We start from the raw sequence: 19,231 nt of genomic DNA on the forward strand, positions 1-19,231 counted from the left end.
TACAGTACCCCAGCCCGGCTAAGTGCTGGAGCCTGTGGCAAGGCCATGGCAGCTCCAGGCTTGGCAGTCGGGAGGATGGGCAGGCCTCAGAGTAAGGGACTGGGAACCATGCACCATCCCACACAGCCACACAAATGGGCAAGGGCAAACCCAGACTCACACAAACGGATACAATGTTTGCCAGGGCGATGAAGTTTCCCAGGTAGTCAAAGTAGTAGTGGCCAAAGAGAAACTGGGCACTCTGCAGAAACGGAGACTGGTACTCAGGCCTTGGCGGGTGCTGCAGAGGAAACGCACACTCAGAACACGTCCCAGCAGATGGCCGTGGCTATCAGCCTAAAAAATGTCTTAGACCCCCTTATTCTGAGATACAGCTTTTTTCCGCCTTATCTTCTATGCCAGTCTATCCAGCTTGAGATATGTGCACACACGTGTCTATAACTGCACGCGGAAAAGAAGGAGATACGTACACACACGTGTCTATAACTGCACGCGGAAAAGTCTGAAAACGCCAAAATATCAAATTGAATAGCTCAATTGCATTCTGAAGCAGGACCCAAGCCGCTTGTGCGACTATCAGTTTAGTACATCTCGGCTCCTAATCTGCACTTCAGCGCCCGCTCGACCATATGGCAGAGGTCCTGGCAGTATCCCAGTCTACAGTGAACGCACGGCAAAGCCTTCCCAGCAGAGGGTGCCACAGGGACCTGGCAGGAGGGCAAGGTTCTCCTGCAGTTTCCACTACCTGGTGGGCAAGGGGTGTGAGCGAGCATGCAGTGCCATTCTATCCCAGATGCCCAGATGGTCCCCGGGTGACCTATACAGCCGTGGCCTGACCTGCCAATAACTTTCCCAACTTCCTAGTCCTCCACACAGAAACCAGGCCCAAAGGTCACTTGCCCACACTGGTACCCAAACCCCTCTGCCTACCCATACCACTGCCTGCTGCCAGCCTGGGGCCTGCTGCACCCCAGGGTACTTCCTGCTTGCCTGGTAACCGTAGACCAACTATAACCCCATCTGTTTCTAGGTAGGGGGACAGTGAAGTAAGTTTTCCCACTTTTTTCTATAGTCTATAAAATATGACTACTCAATTTTTAACCCAAAAAGCCTTTCACAAAAAGAACAGACTTCTTGAACCTAGCAAAAAGCCAGAAGGTAGGAAGTAACATATAATCCATCAAATGACCAGAAACCACCACCACAAAGGCACAAGAAATACAGGAAATAAAGAAAATATCTCTCCCCCAAGGGGAAAGTACAGCCCCTTCATCATCCACAGACAGCACAATGGAACACATGGAAATGTCAGATAAGGAATTTAGGATATTCATAGTGGCAAAGGTAACAAACAGAGATGCAAGAGAAGAGAGACAACAAACTCTAGAAAATGCAGGAGAATAGAGACAACTTCCAGGAGATGAGGAAGTTCTCCCACAATCTGAAAGAGGAAATACACACCATAAAAAATAATCAAACAGAACTGTTTGAGATGAAGGCTATAATACAGGAAATCAAAACCTTCCTTGAAAGTATTAAAAGCAGATTAGATCATGCAGAAGATCGAATCTCAGATGTAGAAGACAGAACCTCTGACCTAGGGGCCAGCAGTTGGCATTAGTGGCTATGTCGCTGGACTCCCATGTAGTTGATCACAGTTTGAGACCGAGACCTGGTGGCTTAAACTCACGCCAGGCGCATGTGCGTGCATGCCCAAGATCCCAAGAGGAGAATAGAGAAGGGATTGCAGCATGGCCATCCCCTCAAGGTGTGATTTCTCGCTTTCTGTCTCTCTGTCTCTCTTTTTCTGGCACGCACACGCGTCCTACAGCAAAAACCTCTCAAAAAAAATAAATAAAAATAAAATAAACCTAGAACTTCCAAAAAAAAGAGAATAATATACAAGTAATATTAGATACCACTAGACACCCAAACATCCAGATAATCGGTATCCCAAAAGGTAAAGAAACTAATTAGGGCATTGATAATCTACTCCATGAAATCCTGAAAGAAAACCTTCCAAACCTAGAGAGGCATTCAAATATCCAGACCCAAGATATACAAAGGACCCCACATCAAATCAACAACCCAAGAAGACCTTCTCCATGGCACATAGCCACATTGACCAAAACCACAGACAGAGGTAAGATACTAAACTGGCAAGAGAAAAACATCAAGTTACTTTCAAAGGATATCTCATCAGGCTCATATCGGACCTCTCGTTGGAAACAATGCAAGCAAGGAAAAAATGGGAAAATATATTCAAAGTGTTAAGTGAAAAGCAATTTCAACCAAAAATACTATACCCAGCAAGATTATCCTTCATGTGGGAAGAAAAGAAAAGAAAACACTCTCAGATAAACAAAACCTGAAAGAATTTACCAACACCAGACCAGCTCTTGGAGAAGTTCTGAAGGGAGTAAGTACTATTATCAGGAAAATGAAAAACAAAACAAACAAGAGAACAAAAAAAGACCAAGAGAAAGGCCAACTTAATGGTAGTGACAAGTTCTGAAATATCAATAGTAATGTTGAATGTCAATGGAAAGGTCGGACCACAGTAACACTGCAAATTCAACAAAAGTGAGATTATACGGGACTGAACTGGTGAAATAGAATTCTATAACTTTTTTCTAAAACATTACTGATTTTTTTCTATGCTTTGTCTTCCAGATTTAAGGATTTTTGTCTTCTTTTGAGTTGTTGGGTTCAGCTATTTGTTAGAAAAAGAATTTTTTTAATTGAAACATAAACGTTTCTCCCTTCCTGACTCCTCTATAATTGGAAAATATTTGTGAGCATTCTTATTTTGTGGCAGAATGGTTATTTGCATAAGTTCAACAATACAATAGTATCTGCTGCCTTGCATAAAAAATTGAATTATTATGGGGCTTTGTGCAAATAATAGGCCAAACTGAGATTAATCTTTTTTTTTTTTTTTTTTTTTGCAAATAAGTTAGTTTATACCTCTCTTTAGTAAAAGGGGGAATGGAGAGAGAAAAAAATGTTTTAGGAAAAAATTACAGTGCACTTGAAACTAGATTCTAGCTTTGTCCACACTTTAAGATCTTTTGTCAATCAATAAAATGTGAAAAAATAAAGTTTAGTATGCAAGAGAGGGAGGAGAAAGAGGATGGAAAAAAATGGGTAGAAGTTTGCTAAATTGGCAAAAATGAGAAGTTATTTGCTGATGATAATGTAGATAGTAATATCTTTGTCTTGACTAACACGCATGATATTTGTGTTGGAAAAAGAAATGTATACTGTAAAGATGTGACAAAATGTAAATTAAAATTAATTATTTGTTTAAAAAAGGGAATAGACTTCTTGCAGAAGCTGACAGGGTGTCTTCTCTGCAGCTTGAACAGCTACCTGACCAAGGCCAGGATGATGGACAGTGACCACATGTGGGAGGCTCTCTGGAAGGCTAGACATCCCATGACATCAGCCTGCCCCAAACATTAATGATCTTTGAAGCATCTGCATTTCAGAAATGAAATACTCCCTTGCCCCACATTTGGTATTTTGGGAGAAGGTGGTATTATAAAACCAAGGCAAGGACATCACAGCTCCCCAAACCTTTGGGATCCAAACTCCCATCTCAAACCCCAGCTCCGGACTTTAGCCCCAGGGCATGTGGGAAGAGAGAACATCCAGCAAGCCGCAGAGAAGACAGATAGGAGAGGCGTGGCAGAGCAGGGATGGCCTGCACAAGGGGCCTCCCTGACCCAGCATACCTGGCATGACTAGCTCCAAAGAGCCACGACCAAGATTAGCTACCTGTCCTTCCTCAGCAGTACTATAGGAGGAGGCACCTCCTTTCAGACATCATCAAGATCTGACGCTGGGAGAGGGTGATTGATGTTCGACTTTGGATGACCAGGATCCAAAGCTCCCTGCAGGTCAGTACACAACGGCCCAGGGAGAGGCAGACAGCCCAGAGGAACCCTGAGCAGCAAGACTGTCTTCCCAGAGTCCTTGAGGATGACCAACTTCTTGCCCTGGTCTGCCTACACCTGGAAAAGCCAAAACATAGACCTAGCCTCTGATGGCTGAGCTAAGAGGTAAGAATGTCCAGCCCCAGGATATTATCTAACATAAAATCTGTACCCAACAGTGCTTCCCAACTTTCTGATGTCTAAGGACCATCTCCAGTTTCTACAAAACCTGCACCAGATAACATTTCCTAAATATATTTTCCAAGTCAACTTTTAGTTGGCATTTCATGGCCCAGCCTTATTCCAAGACAAGTTTGATGGCATGAACATATGAAGTGTCACCTGCTGATGTGTCACTGCAATTGCCTCCCATGCCCCAGGGGTATGTGCCACATCTGAGAAACACTGCTCCAGAAGGGAGCCCCAAATAATGGCATAATGGCTACATCACTGGACTCCCATGGAGTCGACCACGGTTTGAGTCCCGGACCAGGTGGCTTAAACTCACACCAGGCATGTATGCATGTGTGCCCAAGATCCCAAGAGGAGAGTGGAGGAGAAGGGACTGAGGCATGGCCATCCTCCCTGGGGGGTGATTTCTCGCTTTCTATCTCTCTGCCTCCCTCTGTCTTTCTGGCGAGCGCATGCCCTATAGCAAAAACTTCTCAAAAAAAGAAAAAGAAACCCACTTTTGATAGGAACTTGAGGCCACAGAAGCGGACAGTGGATCCTGGAGCAGCTGACAGTTGTTATGGGCTCAATTACATTCCTCCAAAATCCACATAGATTGAAGTCCTCAAAATGTGACTGCATTAGGAGAGAGGGCCTTCTTAAAGAGGTTCTTAAGTTATAATGAGGCCATTAGCGTGGCCAATGTGTGTCCTTCTAAGAAGAGATGAACACACACACACACACACACAGGATGACCTTGTAAGGTAAGGACACAGGGAGAAGATGCCATCTACAGGCTAAGGGGAGAGGCCTCAGAAGGAACCACCTGCAGACACCCTGGACTTCCAGGCTCTAGGAGTAGGAGGCTGCAGGTATCTTGGTTTTAGCTGCCCTGCTTGTGCTGTGCTGTGACCAACCAAGCAAATACCAGAGTGACACAGTTGGCAGATGTCTGACTCCAACTCTGCTCCCAGCCCAGTTCCAGGATCCTGCATGGTCCTCTCAAGGTTGAGCAGCTGGGACAGCAGCCCTTTGCTGCCCCCACAAACTGCCTGGTAATACACTTTAGCTGTTTCCCAGCATCCCACCTCCCAGAAACCTGCTCCATAAACTGGCTCCAGGCTCTTAAACATACTTTACTGAACTGGACACCAAGACCCTTCCAGTGACTTTGCAAATAAGCATCAAGGACAAGAGACAAGGGGACCAGCATCTGGGCCTCCAAGGAAGAACAGACAGAAAAAGAATAGTATGTCATGGAAACAGAGAAATCCATTGGAAAGGCTCTGTGCCAGGCTCGGCCCAAGCCAGTTCGTGAGCCATTCCTAAGTTTGGTGAATTTCATGAAGTCAACAAAATCTCTCGTTTCCAATAACCAAATGGATCTCCATTCCCATTTCCCACCCTAGGAGCCAGATCCCTAGGTAGGTGAGTCTTGGGACTGGTCATGGTAACAGTTCCCCAGGTGATCAATGAAGGGCCCGTTAACCCTTGGTGGCCCCAGATCCAGCTAGGTGTCCCAGGCTCACTCCAGTTACCTCTTTGATCACACTTTTGTCAACCTCATTGAAGAGTTTCTGAAACTCATCAGCTGGCAGCAGGGCACCGTGGTAGGAGCGTACTCTCTGCAGAGGAGGGAAGCACAGGTCAGCCAGGCCAACGAGAAGAAAGGCCCAGAGAAGCTAAGCCTCCCCAGTCGCACCCACTGGGGCTGAGCATGCAGAAACTACACCAGGTCCTGAAAAGTGCCTCTAGCCAAGATGATCTCCCGGCAGGAGTCCAGAAGCAAACTGGGGCAGGCAGAGGGGAAGCAGCTACCTCCATGATGGCCTGTTTGTGGGAACCATCCAGCTGAACTTTATGAAGCACCTTCAAGAAATTCTGGGGCTTCACCCCAACCCTGCAGGGGGAAGAACCCATGCATCAATGAGTACAGCCAGTTCAGACCCTCTTAGCACCCAGCCTGGACTCTCCAGCCCTGGCTTCTGGCCTGAGCTTTGTCATGAATGCAGTCTACAGCCCTGAGCAAAATGAGAGCCTCTAAGGAGCATGTGCCATGGACCAGCTCTGCAGGCACTTATGGTCACCCAGTGTCTGAAATCCCGAGGGAGATACTGCTGTCATCTTTAGAGAGTGGCAAATGCCACCCAGGCATTCAGCTCAAAATCTTCCATCGCCACATCCCTTAACCCTCAGCACTCATTACAAACAGGACAGCAGAGCGGGAGCTGCCCAGGCACCAATGAGTCCCACACCTACAAGAGTTGGCTCAGATGCAAGCACTTCAGGACCTAAGAGCTCCAGGACAAGGTGGTATTTATGATTCCAAATAGAGCATTAAGTCTGGTGCCAGCCAGCAGGGAGCACAGCCCAGCCGGTACTTGGGAGTGCACTCAGCCCCACCCTACACCCCCACAGAGCAAGAGCAGCAATAGCCCCCACCTCCTCAGGGAGAAGAGGGCCCATCCCAGCACTCACGCCTGAGGGGAAGCTTCTCCCTCCTTCGTCATGGAGGAGAGGACCTCATAGGCAGCCCGGGTCCCCAGTCTCCTCCTTAACAGCGAAGTCTGGAGAGATTTCTGCAGAGAGGATGGCATTGAGGGGCCCTGCCCAGTCCTCTCCTGGGCACAAGTACTCCCATCCCTTCCTCCCTCCCCAAGGGAGTGGGCAAAGGCAGGGTGAGGAGGGGTGCCTGGGCAGCCTCAAAGCCCGCCCACCTGAAAAGTGCCTGGGAGCAGTCCCATATCTCCCAGGCATCAGAGGACTGTCACAGACTCTAGGGAACGGTCTTCAGAGGAAAGAGCCAACCAAGGCCCAGCTGGCTCAGAGCCTAGCAGCAGCTTACTGTTAACTCACTAAAGGACTGGTTTCTTCTCTGGTATTTGAGGTCCTCAGCTCCTCCACAAGGAGATTTAGGGTTAGTTACCCTGGGAGCTGCCCTCTCTGGCTATTTCCTCTAAGAGGGTAGGAGGTAGGGAAGGGAACCTTTGGTGGCTAAGGCAGTGACACACGGTATATTCTTTTTTTTGGAGAGGTTTTTGCTATAGGGTGCGTGTGCACGCCAGAAAGACAGAGAGAGACAGAGAGACAGAAAGTGAGAAATCACCCCCTCCCCCAGGAGGGATGGCCTTGCCACAATCCCTTCTCCTCTACTCTCCTCTCGGGATCTTGGGCATGCATGCACGCACACGCACCCGGCATGAGTTTAAGTCACCAGGTCCAGGACTTGAACCACAGTCGACTACATGGGAGTTCAGCGACAAAGCCATTACACTAACTGTTGGTCCCTGTCACACAGTATATTCTTAGACCCATCTATAAGAGTGGGTGACTCCCATGCCCCCTCACCAGGGGCCTGGCCAGCAAGGCTAAGAGACCACTCATCTGGTCAGCTCGAGTCACACCCTGCCTGGCTTCCAGAGCACCTTTAGGCACCCAGCAGGGCAGCAGCTTGGCTCACCATCAGGTAGCCCCGGAACTGATTGTAGATGATGGCTGTCAGGAGGTTCATCAGGAACAAGCTCCCTGCAAAGGAAAAACCATGGGCAGGAGGCTTCCATGGGCAGAGGACCTCCATGGGTAGGGGGCCTCCAAGGGCAGGATCCCCCACAGGTAAGGGGCCTCCATGGGCAGGGGCAACAACAAAACTAACCCTGAGTATGGCCCAGAGCTAGGGGTGGCACTCAGGGGCCCAGAGGGTTGGCACAGCAAGCATGAGATGTGGGCTAGGAGTGCCAGGACATGTGACTCATGAAGCGCTCCTGCCAGGCAGCCTCCATGTCTTGTCCTCGGTCATGGCAGGGACACATCATCCATCGATGACCACAGACCACATGCCAAGGTGGGAGGGAACTGATGGAGTCCAGGGTGGGGGCAGGCACACTCTGCCAGTCCTGGCCATGCCCCACATCTGAGATTGGGGATCTGGCTACGGAGTGAAGAACCCTGGCCCAGGGACCCACAGGGACCAGGCTGCGCTCACCTATCACAGTGAAGACTATGAAGAAGATGGCGTAGGCCCGGTTCTTGGAATACGCAGGAATCATCACTGAAGAGAGGAAAGCAGAGGGACTGAACACGCGCTCACGGGCTCAGCACCTCACTGACGCACCACGTCCTGACCCAGCATGACCCACGGCAGCACGCGCATCCCCAACAGAAAAGACGGCTGTGGCAAGAGAACTGTTTAAAATCCGATCTTTACAACTCTGCTTACGCAGCCTCTACGACAGAGAACTTTCTACCTGACAAGGACACCCATCTCCTAGGCTGAGGTGAAATCCGCCTTCCTGCAGCGACCCACACAGCTCAGCTCTCCCTGGGTGTGGAAGCTCCCAGGCTGCCTCCCAGGAAGGCCTCTGTGGCCTGTGGCCAGTGACCACTCCGAAGCCCAGTATGAAAGGCATCAGCAAGATGGCCAGACCACAAGCAAGCCCCGAAGGACTATGGCCCCCCATCCTGGCCACACCCCACACCTGATAAGCCAGGGGACCCATGGGCACCCCACACAGTACACATCATGGCCATTAAGATCCCGGTGTCTCACACAATGATGCCAAGCAACACCCATAGCTGGGCCCTGGGCAGCATGGGGAAAGTGCAGGCAGGCCACCAGAGACTCCACCAACCAGTCCCACTTGTCGCCACATAAAAAACACTGTCCATTCTTAGCTTCTCAGAGTAGGAGACATGGAGAAAAAGAAACAAAGAAAGGAAGGTGCGAGAAAAGCAAAAGAGCAAAATCAAAAGAAAGGGGAAAAAATAAGAAAGAGGAAGGAAAAGAGAAAAAGGGGAAAGGAAAAAAATGAAATAAAGAGAAAAGAAGAGTCAGCCCGTGGCTTGATGGTCAAGGCAGCTGGACCCACATGGCTGACTGCACGGTTCAAGTGTCGGACCTGGCAGCTTGAAAGGCACGCCAGGCACATGTGCGTATATGCGTGCATGCCCAAAATCTCAGGAAGAAAGCGGAGGAGAAGGGACTGCAGTGTGACCACTACCCCCTCCCGGAGTGTGCTATCTCTCTCACCCCCGCAACAAGTACACACTCCCTATGCAAACTAAAAACAGAGAGAGAGAAAAGGGAAGAAGAGAGAATCCATGTCACCTCTTTTCCCCAAACCCCCCCATACCAGAATTGCTGCACCCTCCCACCCAGCCCACCCCCAAGAGCTCCACCCTCGCTCTTCACACACCGTCGGGATTGTTGGCAGTGGTCAGCAGCACCAGCAGAGAAGTCAGAGCTTCTGGCAGGTTCCGGAAGTATGTCAGCCTCTCCTTGTCCTGCCCATTGTCCTGTTGAAAGCAGATGTGGCAGCTCTGGGGAGCCGTCTGGGTCTCACTTCATGGACTAAGGCCTGAAGGTGACAAAGCTCCAGGACCCAACAGTCAGGACAGTTCACTCAGCTGTCCTGCCTGCATCTCCCCCTACTTTCCCAGCAGGCTGTGAGCTCAGGTCAGACAGGACCAATCTCTGGATGTGTGGGCACAAGAGCAGGCATCCGAGAGACCACACCCCACACAGGCGCTGGCTATGGAAGCAGACATGCTCAGAGACATGGTGAGAAGTCCTCGGCAGCCTCCTGGGCAGTCATAGTTCATGAAAGGATGAACCAGGGAGCATGGAGGAGGCAGGAAGCAGAAATGGGGAGTGGGATGAAGAGACAGACACAGTGCTCTACCTCTGCACAGACAGATGACCTGGGCAGAGGTAGAGCACTGTGGGTCTTTGAAGACAGACACCTGGACCAAGGTGAGATACCACTGACTTCCTGGCTACTTGTCTTGGCAGACAGCCCAACCCAGTCATCAATCTGTCAGCCTAAGAACTATTGACAGGCAGAGTCTCACAGAGTCAGCGAGGGTGGAAACTGCAAGGCCGCGGGTGCTCACCTTCTCGCCAGTAAACAGCAGCATCCCAAACATGGTGAAGAGGCACAGGTGGATCGTCAGCAGCAGCCCAACACTGGGGGAGAGGTGGCACTCAGGACTGGACATGCACTGCCCACAGCCCACGACCCAGTGGCAGGGGCAAGCCAGGGACAGCTGACCGCCGCCTGGATTGGTAACAGGAGCATTCAAAGAGCCTGGTCCCTTCCTCTCCCCAAGAATCTTTTTCATGCTGAGCCCATGAATCCAGAAGGCAAATCTGGTCCTGTCCCAGCAGAGTCCTCTGTCATTGTCAGGACAAATGCAAGCCCAGGGACTTGGGGAATGACCCAGGGGCCCAAGAGTTCAGGACACTCACCAGCAGGGAAAGAATGTTTCCATCCTCCCGAGCTGGATGGCTCAGGGGGGTGGCCAGGTAAGGTAACAGGGGAGGGACCTGAGGCAGAGGGGAAGACCTGGTGACATTCCTACTGGTAGGAGCCAAGAGCAGCAGGGGTCAGGGGAGAGTTGGGGCTGGGCCCAGAGAACCCTGAATGTTGGTGACAGGACCACTAGGGCTCCCAAGTAGAGATGACATCAGGGCCAACTTAGCTTTATAAAATCTAAGCTAGTGCATGGAAATGCCAACATGGGGGTGGAAAGAGACAGCAGGAGGGAGGAGAGTGGTCATGGAGGGCAGAGGGGAGCATCTATAGAACTCAGCAGCCTTTGTCCTGGTTGGAGTGGGAGCAGGTCTGCAGCAAGACCTCTAAAGGGGCCAGTGGAATCACAGAGACCCCAGAGTGCCGGCCTCTGTCACCAGACAAGCCCCAGGCCAAGGGAGGGAGCCAGGCTGTAAGCACCCAACAGGCCTCACAGGCCACATCTCAGGTTTGAGCACTCAGCTACTGATGGCATCCCCTTGGGTCCCGCCCACCAACCACAGAGCCCAAAGCAGAAAGAACCGGGCCCCACCCTTGCAAACCCTGGGCACCAAATGCCCACCTGGCCATGTCTGGCAGCGACCACCTAAGGCATTTCAAGGTCTTCTTCATCATTGAGGAGTTCTGCAGCAGGAAGAAGGGGCGGAGGAGCCTGCGTATCCGCAGGGGCTGGAAGAGACCAGGAATGGCATCTGTGTTCTCAAGTGCCACTCCACACCTTAGATCACAGGTAGGACAAGTCCCAGAGACCCCAGCATATGGGGGCTGCACCAGGAGCACTAGGCTCATCCCGGAGGGCTTGGGGTGCAAAGCTGGCTTGAGGCCAGGCCATGCTCCTATCCCAGCCCATCCTCCCCTCCTGGCACTGAGACCACTGCGAGAACTCCCTGCTAATCTCCATGAGTGCCTTTCTGTCCTGCCTCATACTCTCAAATCAGACTCAGCTGCCTCTTGGGGCTTCTAGTGCCCGCAAACAACTGCTCCACTGCCTGACCCCCACATGCCCACTCCTCTCCTCTTCCTGGCCTCATACCCTTCATTCATTTTCATCCACCCTCATGACTTCAAGTCCTTCACTAATGCCTTGGACTCCTGTGTTCAATCTCAAAACTCTCAAGCCCAGTCTTACATCTGACTCGACGTTTTATACCTTAGAATACAGAGCTGTCAGTTCTCCGAACAAAACCAAAATCCTCCAGTGGCTGCCCACAGCTCTGACTATAACCAACAGATCCACATTGCCAGGCCCACCAGGGACTCCAGCCCCACCCGGGCCCACTGCCCCCCACGCTCAGCTTGCCAGTCAGCTCAGCGGGCTGCTTGACCCTGGTCTTCTGGCTAGGACAACATCACCTCCTCTAGCACTGCTTTAAATTCTTTTCCATCATGGCACCCACTGCACTTTGGAGTTACAGTCTGTGCCTGGTGTTTCTTACATGCTGGTAACCTCTCACTCCAGAGCATGACATCCCACAGGACAAGGGGCCCTGACCACAGAGGTACGTACGCCAGCCCCCACACAGAGCAAGCCCTTCACAATGCCTGACCAGTCCCAAGGCCTACTGGGCCTCCCTGGGCTACACTCCTGGGCCTCAGGAGTCCTAGAGTCTGGCAGGTGACTGAGAAGAATTTCAGATTTCTATTTTTTTTTTTTTAATTTGGAGTTTTTGCACATAATGAGACATATTCAGCATGGGGCCCAAGTCTAAATACAAGATTCATTTATGTTTCACATAAACTTCATTTTTTAAAAAAAGTATTCATTTAAATTTATTTATTTTTTTAATTTGCTGCTATAAGGCACGTGCGCTCACCAGAGAGAAAGAGAAATAGAGAAAAGCCGCCAGATTCAGGACTCAAACTGTAGTTAGCTATGTGGGAGTCCAGTGCCTTAATTATCAATATACCTCACTTTGCACAATTTTTATATTGTAGTATCTTGACTATGACCCATCATAAGAAGTCAGGGTGGAATTTTTCAACTTGTGGTGTCACATCAGCACTCAAAAATTAGATTCTGGGGATCAGCAGTTGGCATAATGGCTATGTCACTGGATTCCCATATAGTCGACTGCAGTTCAAGTCCCGGATCCAGTGGCTTAAACTCACGCCAGACGCATGTGCATGCATGCCCAAGATCCCAAGAGGAGAATGGAGGAGAAGGGATGGTGGCGTGGCCATCCCCCCAGGGGGTGATTTCTCGCTTTCTGTCTCTCTGTCTCCCTGGTGAGCACACATGCCCTATAGCAAAAACATCTCAAAAAAAAAAATTAGATTATGAGGCATTTTCAAGTTCAGATTTTTTTATTACAGATACTCAACCTACACCATGACCGTCACTCAGAAATGGTTGGCTGCAGGGCTGTTCCTGCCCACCTTCCTGGGGAGGATACCAGAGCTCTTCCTTTGTAGAAGGAAGGGCTACAACTCTGAGGGAAAAGGCAGGAAGCTGTTGAGTTCTCACATGGAAACGAAGGCATGCCTGGTTGCTGAGCGGGTACATGCTGTTCCCAGCACGGCCAAGCTGCTGGGGCACGGACACCCCCAGAAACCTCTTTGTAGCTCCCCTTCAGCAGATACTCCCTGTTAGGTCCAGCCTGCCAATCTGGGTTCTGGAGGAGGCTGTGAGGCAGGAGTTGGTGAGACCGTTCCTTTCCCCTCACTGACTAGCACCCATCCACCGGCAGTGCTCCTCCCAGAGGTCAGAGGACAGAGCCCCAGCTCTGCGGGTCCCTCCCTTGAGTTTCCAGGCATAGATAACCCCAACTTCCTCCCTTTGTTGCCCTAGATGGGGTAGGGCCCCTTCCTGTTGTTCTCTGTATTCCACTTTTTTGACTATCGGTTAAGTCCCTGTACACATACTCCCACTTACTAAAGGAATACGTCCCCTCAAACCCATCACAGTTCCTAAACTGCAAACGCACTTAACTACACCTAACCTACCGAACACCACCATTTAGCCTAGACTACATCCATCATACTCTATACCCATATTATAAATAAACATTAAATATCTCATGTAATACATGGAATATTGTAATGAAAGTGGACAATTTAATGGTTGTGTGGATACTCCAAGTATGGTGTCTACTGAATGTATATCACTTTCACGCCATGGTAAAATTGAAAAAGCATAATCTGGACCAGCCCCATGGCCTCACAGTTAAGAGAGTCAGATCCACATGGCCAACTGCACTTCCAATCCAGCGCTAGCAGCTTAAAACATACCAGCTGTTGGGACCAGCAGTTAGTGTAATGGCTATGTTGCTGGACTGCCACGTAGTCGACCGCGGTTCGAGTCCCAGACCCAGGGGCTTAAACTCACGCCGGGCACATGTGTGTGCGTGCCCAAGATCCCGAGAGGAGAATGGAGGAGAAGGGATTGCAGCGTGGCCATCCCCCCTGGGCGGTGATTTCTCACTTTCTATCTCTCTATCTCTCTCTGTCTGTCTGGCGAGCACACGCGCCCTAGAGCAAAAACCTCTCCAAAAATAAAAAAAAAATTTTAAAAATTAAAAACACCAGCTGCATGTATATACAGGCAAGCCCAAAATCTTGACAAGATGAGTAAATAGAAAAGGGATTGCAGTATGACCATGCCCTACTGGAGGGTGTTTTTTCCCTCTCCCTCTCTCCCTCTATCTATCTTTAGGACAAGCACCCAGGTCTTCTGGTAATTAAACAAAAAAAGGAAAAAGAAAAATCATGATCCCTCTTAAGTGGGGGACTGTCTACATTCAGTTCTCTCTACCACAGCATCTGATGGGTTTCTGCTTCTTGGACAAACTCTGATTGACTGGGCTGACCCCAAGCAGACCTTTCACAGCTCTATTCTACCAAACCACAGGGAGGTGTTTCAGCATGTTCTAAGGAAAACAGAGCTGCTGTGGTCAGAGAGGTTAGAGGGTGGCCAAGTATATGGGTTTTCTTATTGTCAGGCCTCAAAGAGCTTTGGAGATATGACTATTGGGCACGGTGAGGCCCTGAGGCGGCACTTTCATGGGAAATCGAGGCAGTAGAGGAATTCAGCTAAAAAGTGGAGAGCCAGGAATTAGGAGTCCTGAAACTTACATCCAGTTCCTCCACTCACCTACAGAACAACCCAAGCAAAACCCAAGCAAAACCATGTGCTCTTTTAGGCCTTCGTGTCTCCATCAGCAAGATGGGCACAAGGCTCCTTAGCCAATGGGTGATGGAAGTGCACAAAGAGTTGGACAGTGCTGGGCAGGGAAATGGGATGGTTCTAGGCTTAAGACTTACACACCTGCCACCCCATCACTCACCCAGGCAGCTGCACTAAGCACTTACAACTCCACAGAGTTCCCTGCCCCATCTCGGAGATGCTTATGCACCTACCTCCCGACAGACAAGACTCAGGGACACAGTCCAGTCCATCAGAGACACGACCAGCACCACGAGGTAGGCCAGCAGCCAGAGGTTCTTCAAGATCTCTGCCCACCCAACCAGATAACCCTGCAAAACAGATGAGTGAGCCAGTGAGCAGTCACACAGACAGACACTGGCCCTGCAGCCAGCCAGATGGCATCAGTGCACATGAGCAAGGATCAGGGCGGCCAAGACAGAAGAGCTTCACCAAGCATGGACTTCACCTAACACTGCAGGAGAGCAGGTAGCAGAGCAGCGGTTGGAAAGCCAGGCCCATGAGGAACTCAGGCTATGTAACACTTCACCTCTCTGGCCTCAGTTTCCTCATCGGTTCCCAAGTTCCTGCCTACATGACTAACCAGCTTGTGTTGCTAAAATGAGAAGGCGTGGGAATGCATTCTGGAAAAGACATAGTATAAGCCTTCAATGGACACGCTTCGGCCACTACAGCGAGGCAGTGTGTGAGGGTAGGGCTGTATCTGTTCTTCCCTCATCTAACTGCCATCTCCCACCATCAAGAAGACCCCCAGAGGTGAAGGCTTGCAGATAAACAGTTGTCTGCTTTCACCTTTCAAGACTTTTCAATGCGCCATCCATTCAAAAATCATTCATGGTAACTTCTCACCAGTTTCAGTTCCCGTTTAAAAAACCCCAGACCTCCTAACCACATTATGAGCCAAGAAAGAAGAAATAAGAAATGGCTGAGGCCTGCAGCCACACACACAGCAAGGTCCAGCCACACCCCTTACAGTCAGCACGCAATCCGTCCCTCCCACACAGGACTGCGGGGCAAAGCAGGCACCCAGCAAAGGCACATGACTGGGAGGCCATGTGAGCCCAGTGCCAGGCCCAGGAACACCAAGGCTGACCCTGCAGGAAGGTTGCAGCCTGGAGCAACACCTCACACTGGGAAAGGACTCTAGGGTAGAATCACTACTTGATGAGAACAACAGAATATGTGGCCCACAGCAAGACTGACCCCTCCGTGCCTCACTGGAAAATCACTAAGGCTCCCCAGGTTCTGCCAAGGCTCAGAAGCTCTGCCTGGAGTTGGCAGGGAGCGCCCCAGGCACCAGGACTCAGGCACGACCCAGTACCCACCTCACCTTCACAGAGACGTCAGCCACGAAGAGAAGCAGGCAGAGCCCCTCGATGCTCTCGGTCAGGCCGCAGGGAGGCTCCCAGGGAGGGGAGCGGTAGCGCACATCTGCAGTTCTAGTGAGCGAGGAAGGGGTCTCAATAAAAGCCAAAGCCAAGATCAGGAAGATGGCAAAGCCCAAAGTCCTAGAACGAAGACAAAAACTGGTTAAAATGCAGGAGCCAACCTCCTCTAGGACAAAGACTGGGCAGCAGGCAGGATGCCTGGAAGGGGAAGAGACGGATCCCACAGCCCAGAGGGTAGAAGCTGGCATTTCCCAGCTGTGGTCACTTGCGCCTGGTTAAAAACACTAAGATGGTCAAAACTCAATACCTTTGGCTGACCCAAAAGTTCTGGACAGGAACCCCTTATCACCAAAGGAGCCCTCTGTCTAAAAGCTAGACTCTCCAGCAAGGAGGGAAAGTATCAGCCCCCTCCCCTCTGTAGGGGTCTTGAAATTAGGTGTGATCCCAGCACAGTGAGGCCAGATCCCCACCAAGCGAGTCTGTGTAAACTCAAGTTCTACAGGGTGCATTCTCACCGTTGGCATATGTTGGAGTAATACCATCGGTAAAGCCACATCGAGCGGGCATCCATACGGTGGTTGATAGAACGATACTGCAAGCAAAGGTCACACAAGTGGCATGAGCAGCTGGGGGGACTGTTCCCCCTGACCTGTGCCCCCACGATGCACACAGCCACACAGCTTACCTTTCACACCCCAAAACAGGCAGGCTTTGTTTCAGCATGTGAACCAGGTGCCCCTCCACCCAACCCAGCAAGCTCAAACCTTGATAAGCTACGGAGACCAACAGCTCAAGAGCTGGACAACTGGGCAGGCAGGTGCACTGAGCAGACACTCGGAAAACGTCTGCTGAAAGGGCCAGCTGCGCCCTTGGTCCCGTAAGGCACTCTCTCCTGATCTGTGCAAAGTCAGCCCTCCCAGGCCAATGCAACTGTGTCATCCTCCAGGATGCCTGCCCACACCTGGGACCTAGAACAAGGCAGCCCACCACAGGACTCGGTATGAGGAAAACCAGAAAAGCCAATTCAGGATCAGAGGAAGATGGCTCCTTTATGAGTATTTGAGAAGAGCCATGCCCCACAGTCCAGCAACTGAGCTTTGGCCCCAGGACAGTGAGGAAGGAGGGTTAAGGCAGGCTCTCGGCCAGCGATGATCATCCAGTCCCCACACAGCTCCAAGATGAGCCCAGACCAAGCTGGGAGCAGGCAACACCCACTTGGATCGCATCTTCAATGAAGACCACAGCCTGGTCGATGCAGAGGTCCTGCCTGGCCACAGCACCTGAGGGCAGAGAGAACACATTGAGTGGCTAAGCAGGTCACAGGGCCTCACCCCTACAGGACAATGATCACTAAGGAAAGAAGCAGCTATGGTTCTCTCCCAAGTTGTGGTATGATGAGATGCCTCCCACCCTGCCCAGAAGACAGGGCTCCCACTCAGCAGCACTGTGTCCACCCAGGGCAGAATCCCAACCAGAGAAGGGCACCAGGCCCAGAGAAGTAGCTCTGAGCCACACAGCTGCCGCTGCTCAGGGGACAGGGTGAACAGGACACAGGACCTCCAGCCATGTTCTTCAGAGCCCTGACACCAGACTCAGAGTTTAGTCCAGCTCCCCCAAATGCTGGTACAGACTGCAGGACGGCTCTTCTGTCAAATGGGTTTTAGTGGCCACCCCACTCAACTTCTAGGAGCAAACTGTGAGGTGCAATGTGGAGTGTAGGGACACAGAGCCCCCTGCTAGGGCTGGGAAACCGTGTGCGGCCAGCAAACAGGAGGCTGTCAGTACTCTTCAGCCCAGCTCCTCCACCAGCCTCCTGTGCGGCCTTTGTCGGGATGCTGCACCCCACTGTCTTCGAATGCAAGATCAGTAACACTTCCTGCTTACCTCCCATCAAATAAGACCATGATTTAACACTGACACATGAAACTGACATTTATATTACAGGTGCCACCAGAATGCCTCATTAAAACACAGACACTCTTCGACTTACATTGGAGTTATTTCCCAATAAACCCACTGCAAAACTGAAAAAGTGTAAGTCTAACTATCCTAAGCTGGAAGAATCTGTACCAAGAACTACCACGGTCCATCCTGTCACTGTCATGACTCAGAGAGTCAGGCTACTGTGACCCCACCAAATCACCCCTGGGTTTGGAGCCGAGGGAGTGCCCAAGGCACCCACTCCTCTGCCAGTGCTGTCCTTGACAAAGGGTGGTCATCACCAACTGTAGCCAGGCAGGGTGGAGCCTCCCAGTGGGCCTGGATAAGGGTGGTGGTTGTCTCCTAACAATGAGAGGCTTTCAGGAAAGGCTGGCACAAAAGCCACATCCCAGTACCCCAGCCTGCTCAAAAGCTCCTCATCCACGAGGGAGCAATGAACGAGCATGGCCAGTTGGTCACTGTGGGCTTGGGCTTACCACCTGCATCATGGGCATGTGCCATCTCACTAGCTTTTACTGCAGAAGCTGCTATTCGGCAAAGAAAGAAAAAAAAGCATGAGAGGCCGAAGCTCACAGTGACAGAGAACTCTAGAGGCTGAAGTCCACACTTCCCACGGCCAGGAGAGAGGGCATAGCTGGGGCCCTGGGAGACCAAGGTCTGTGAGCCCGCAGGTAGCTCACAGATCAGGGCTTGGAAATGAGGTCCTATTTCAATTCCACTTTTACATCTGGCCCCTTGGGGCCCACAGCTGTACCCAGACAATGCAGTGACGTGCGCATAGGGCAGGCAGCGTACTAGACCCTGGGCAGAGCTCTGGGCCTCTGCCACCCACTCTGCCCACCATCCCTGGGGAGGCAGCAGATCCTGTCCTCAGGGTTTGTGTGAACCACTCGTGGGAGACCCCATCCTGGCTCTGCCACAGCCTTGCTGTGTCACCTAGAGAAAATGCCCTCCTCCATCTAGGTCTTCGTTTCCCCATGTGCATGACCACAAGGCTCACCTTGAGAACCCCAAAATGCTGGGAACCAGCAGTTAGCGTAATGGCTCTGTCGCTGGACTCCCACATAGTCGACCGCGGTTCGCGTCCCGGACCCGGTGGCTTAAAACTCATGCCGGGCGCATGTGCGTGTGTGCCCAAGTTCCTGAGAGGAGAATGGAGGAGAAGGGATTGCGGCATGACCATCCCCTCTGGGGGGTGATTTCTCGCTTTCTGTCTCTATGTCTCTCTCTGTCTGTCTGGCGAGCGCACTCGCCCTATAGCAAAAAAAAAAAAAAAAAAAGAGAAAACCCCAAAATGTTCAAAGGGGCAAAAAAAAATTTAAA

At 51.0% G+C, this 19,231-nt stretch overlaps 1 protein-coding gene across 1 annotated transcript in view; it reads right to left on the reverse strand.

Annotated features, from left to right (window-relative positions):
* Window positions 1-19,231, reverse strand: part of TPCN2 (two pore segment channel 2) — a gene marked incomplete in the record, with an annotated part of 37,705 nt that overhangs the window by 14,502 nt on the left and 3,972 nt on the right. Inside the window, 13 exon segments of the mRNA XM_014585326.2 lie at window positions 173-280; window positions 5,648-5,734; window positions 5,928-6,009; window positions 6,588-6,688; window positions 7,570-7,634; window positions 8,092-8,157; window positions 9,302-9,401; window positions 9,999-10,071; window positions 10,980-11,086; window positions 14,774-14,890; window positions 15,910-16,087; window positions 16,483-16,559; window positions 17,183-17,247. Coding sequence (XP_014440812.1) covers window positions 173-280; window positions 5,648-5,734; window positions 5,928-6,009; window positions 6,588-6,688; window positions 7,570-7,634; window positions 8,092-8,157; window positions 9,302-9,401; window positions 9,999-10,071; window positions 10,980-11,086; window positions 14,774-14,890; window positions 15,910-16,087; window positions 16,483-16,559; window positions 17,183-17,247 — 1,226 coding nt within the window.

Source organism: Tupaia chinensis, unplaced genomic scaffold, assembly GCF_000334495.1.
Source record: "Tupaia chinensis unplaced genomic scaffold, TupChi_1.0 Scaffold149501_1, whole genome shotgun sequence".
NCBI lineage: Eukaryota > Metazoa > Chordata > Mammalia > Scandentia > Tupaiidae > Tupaia > Tupaia belangeri.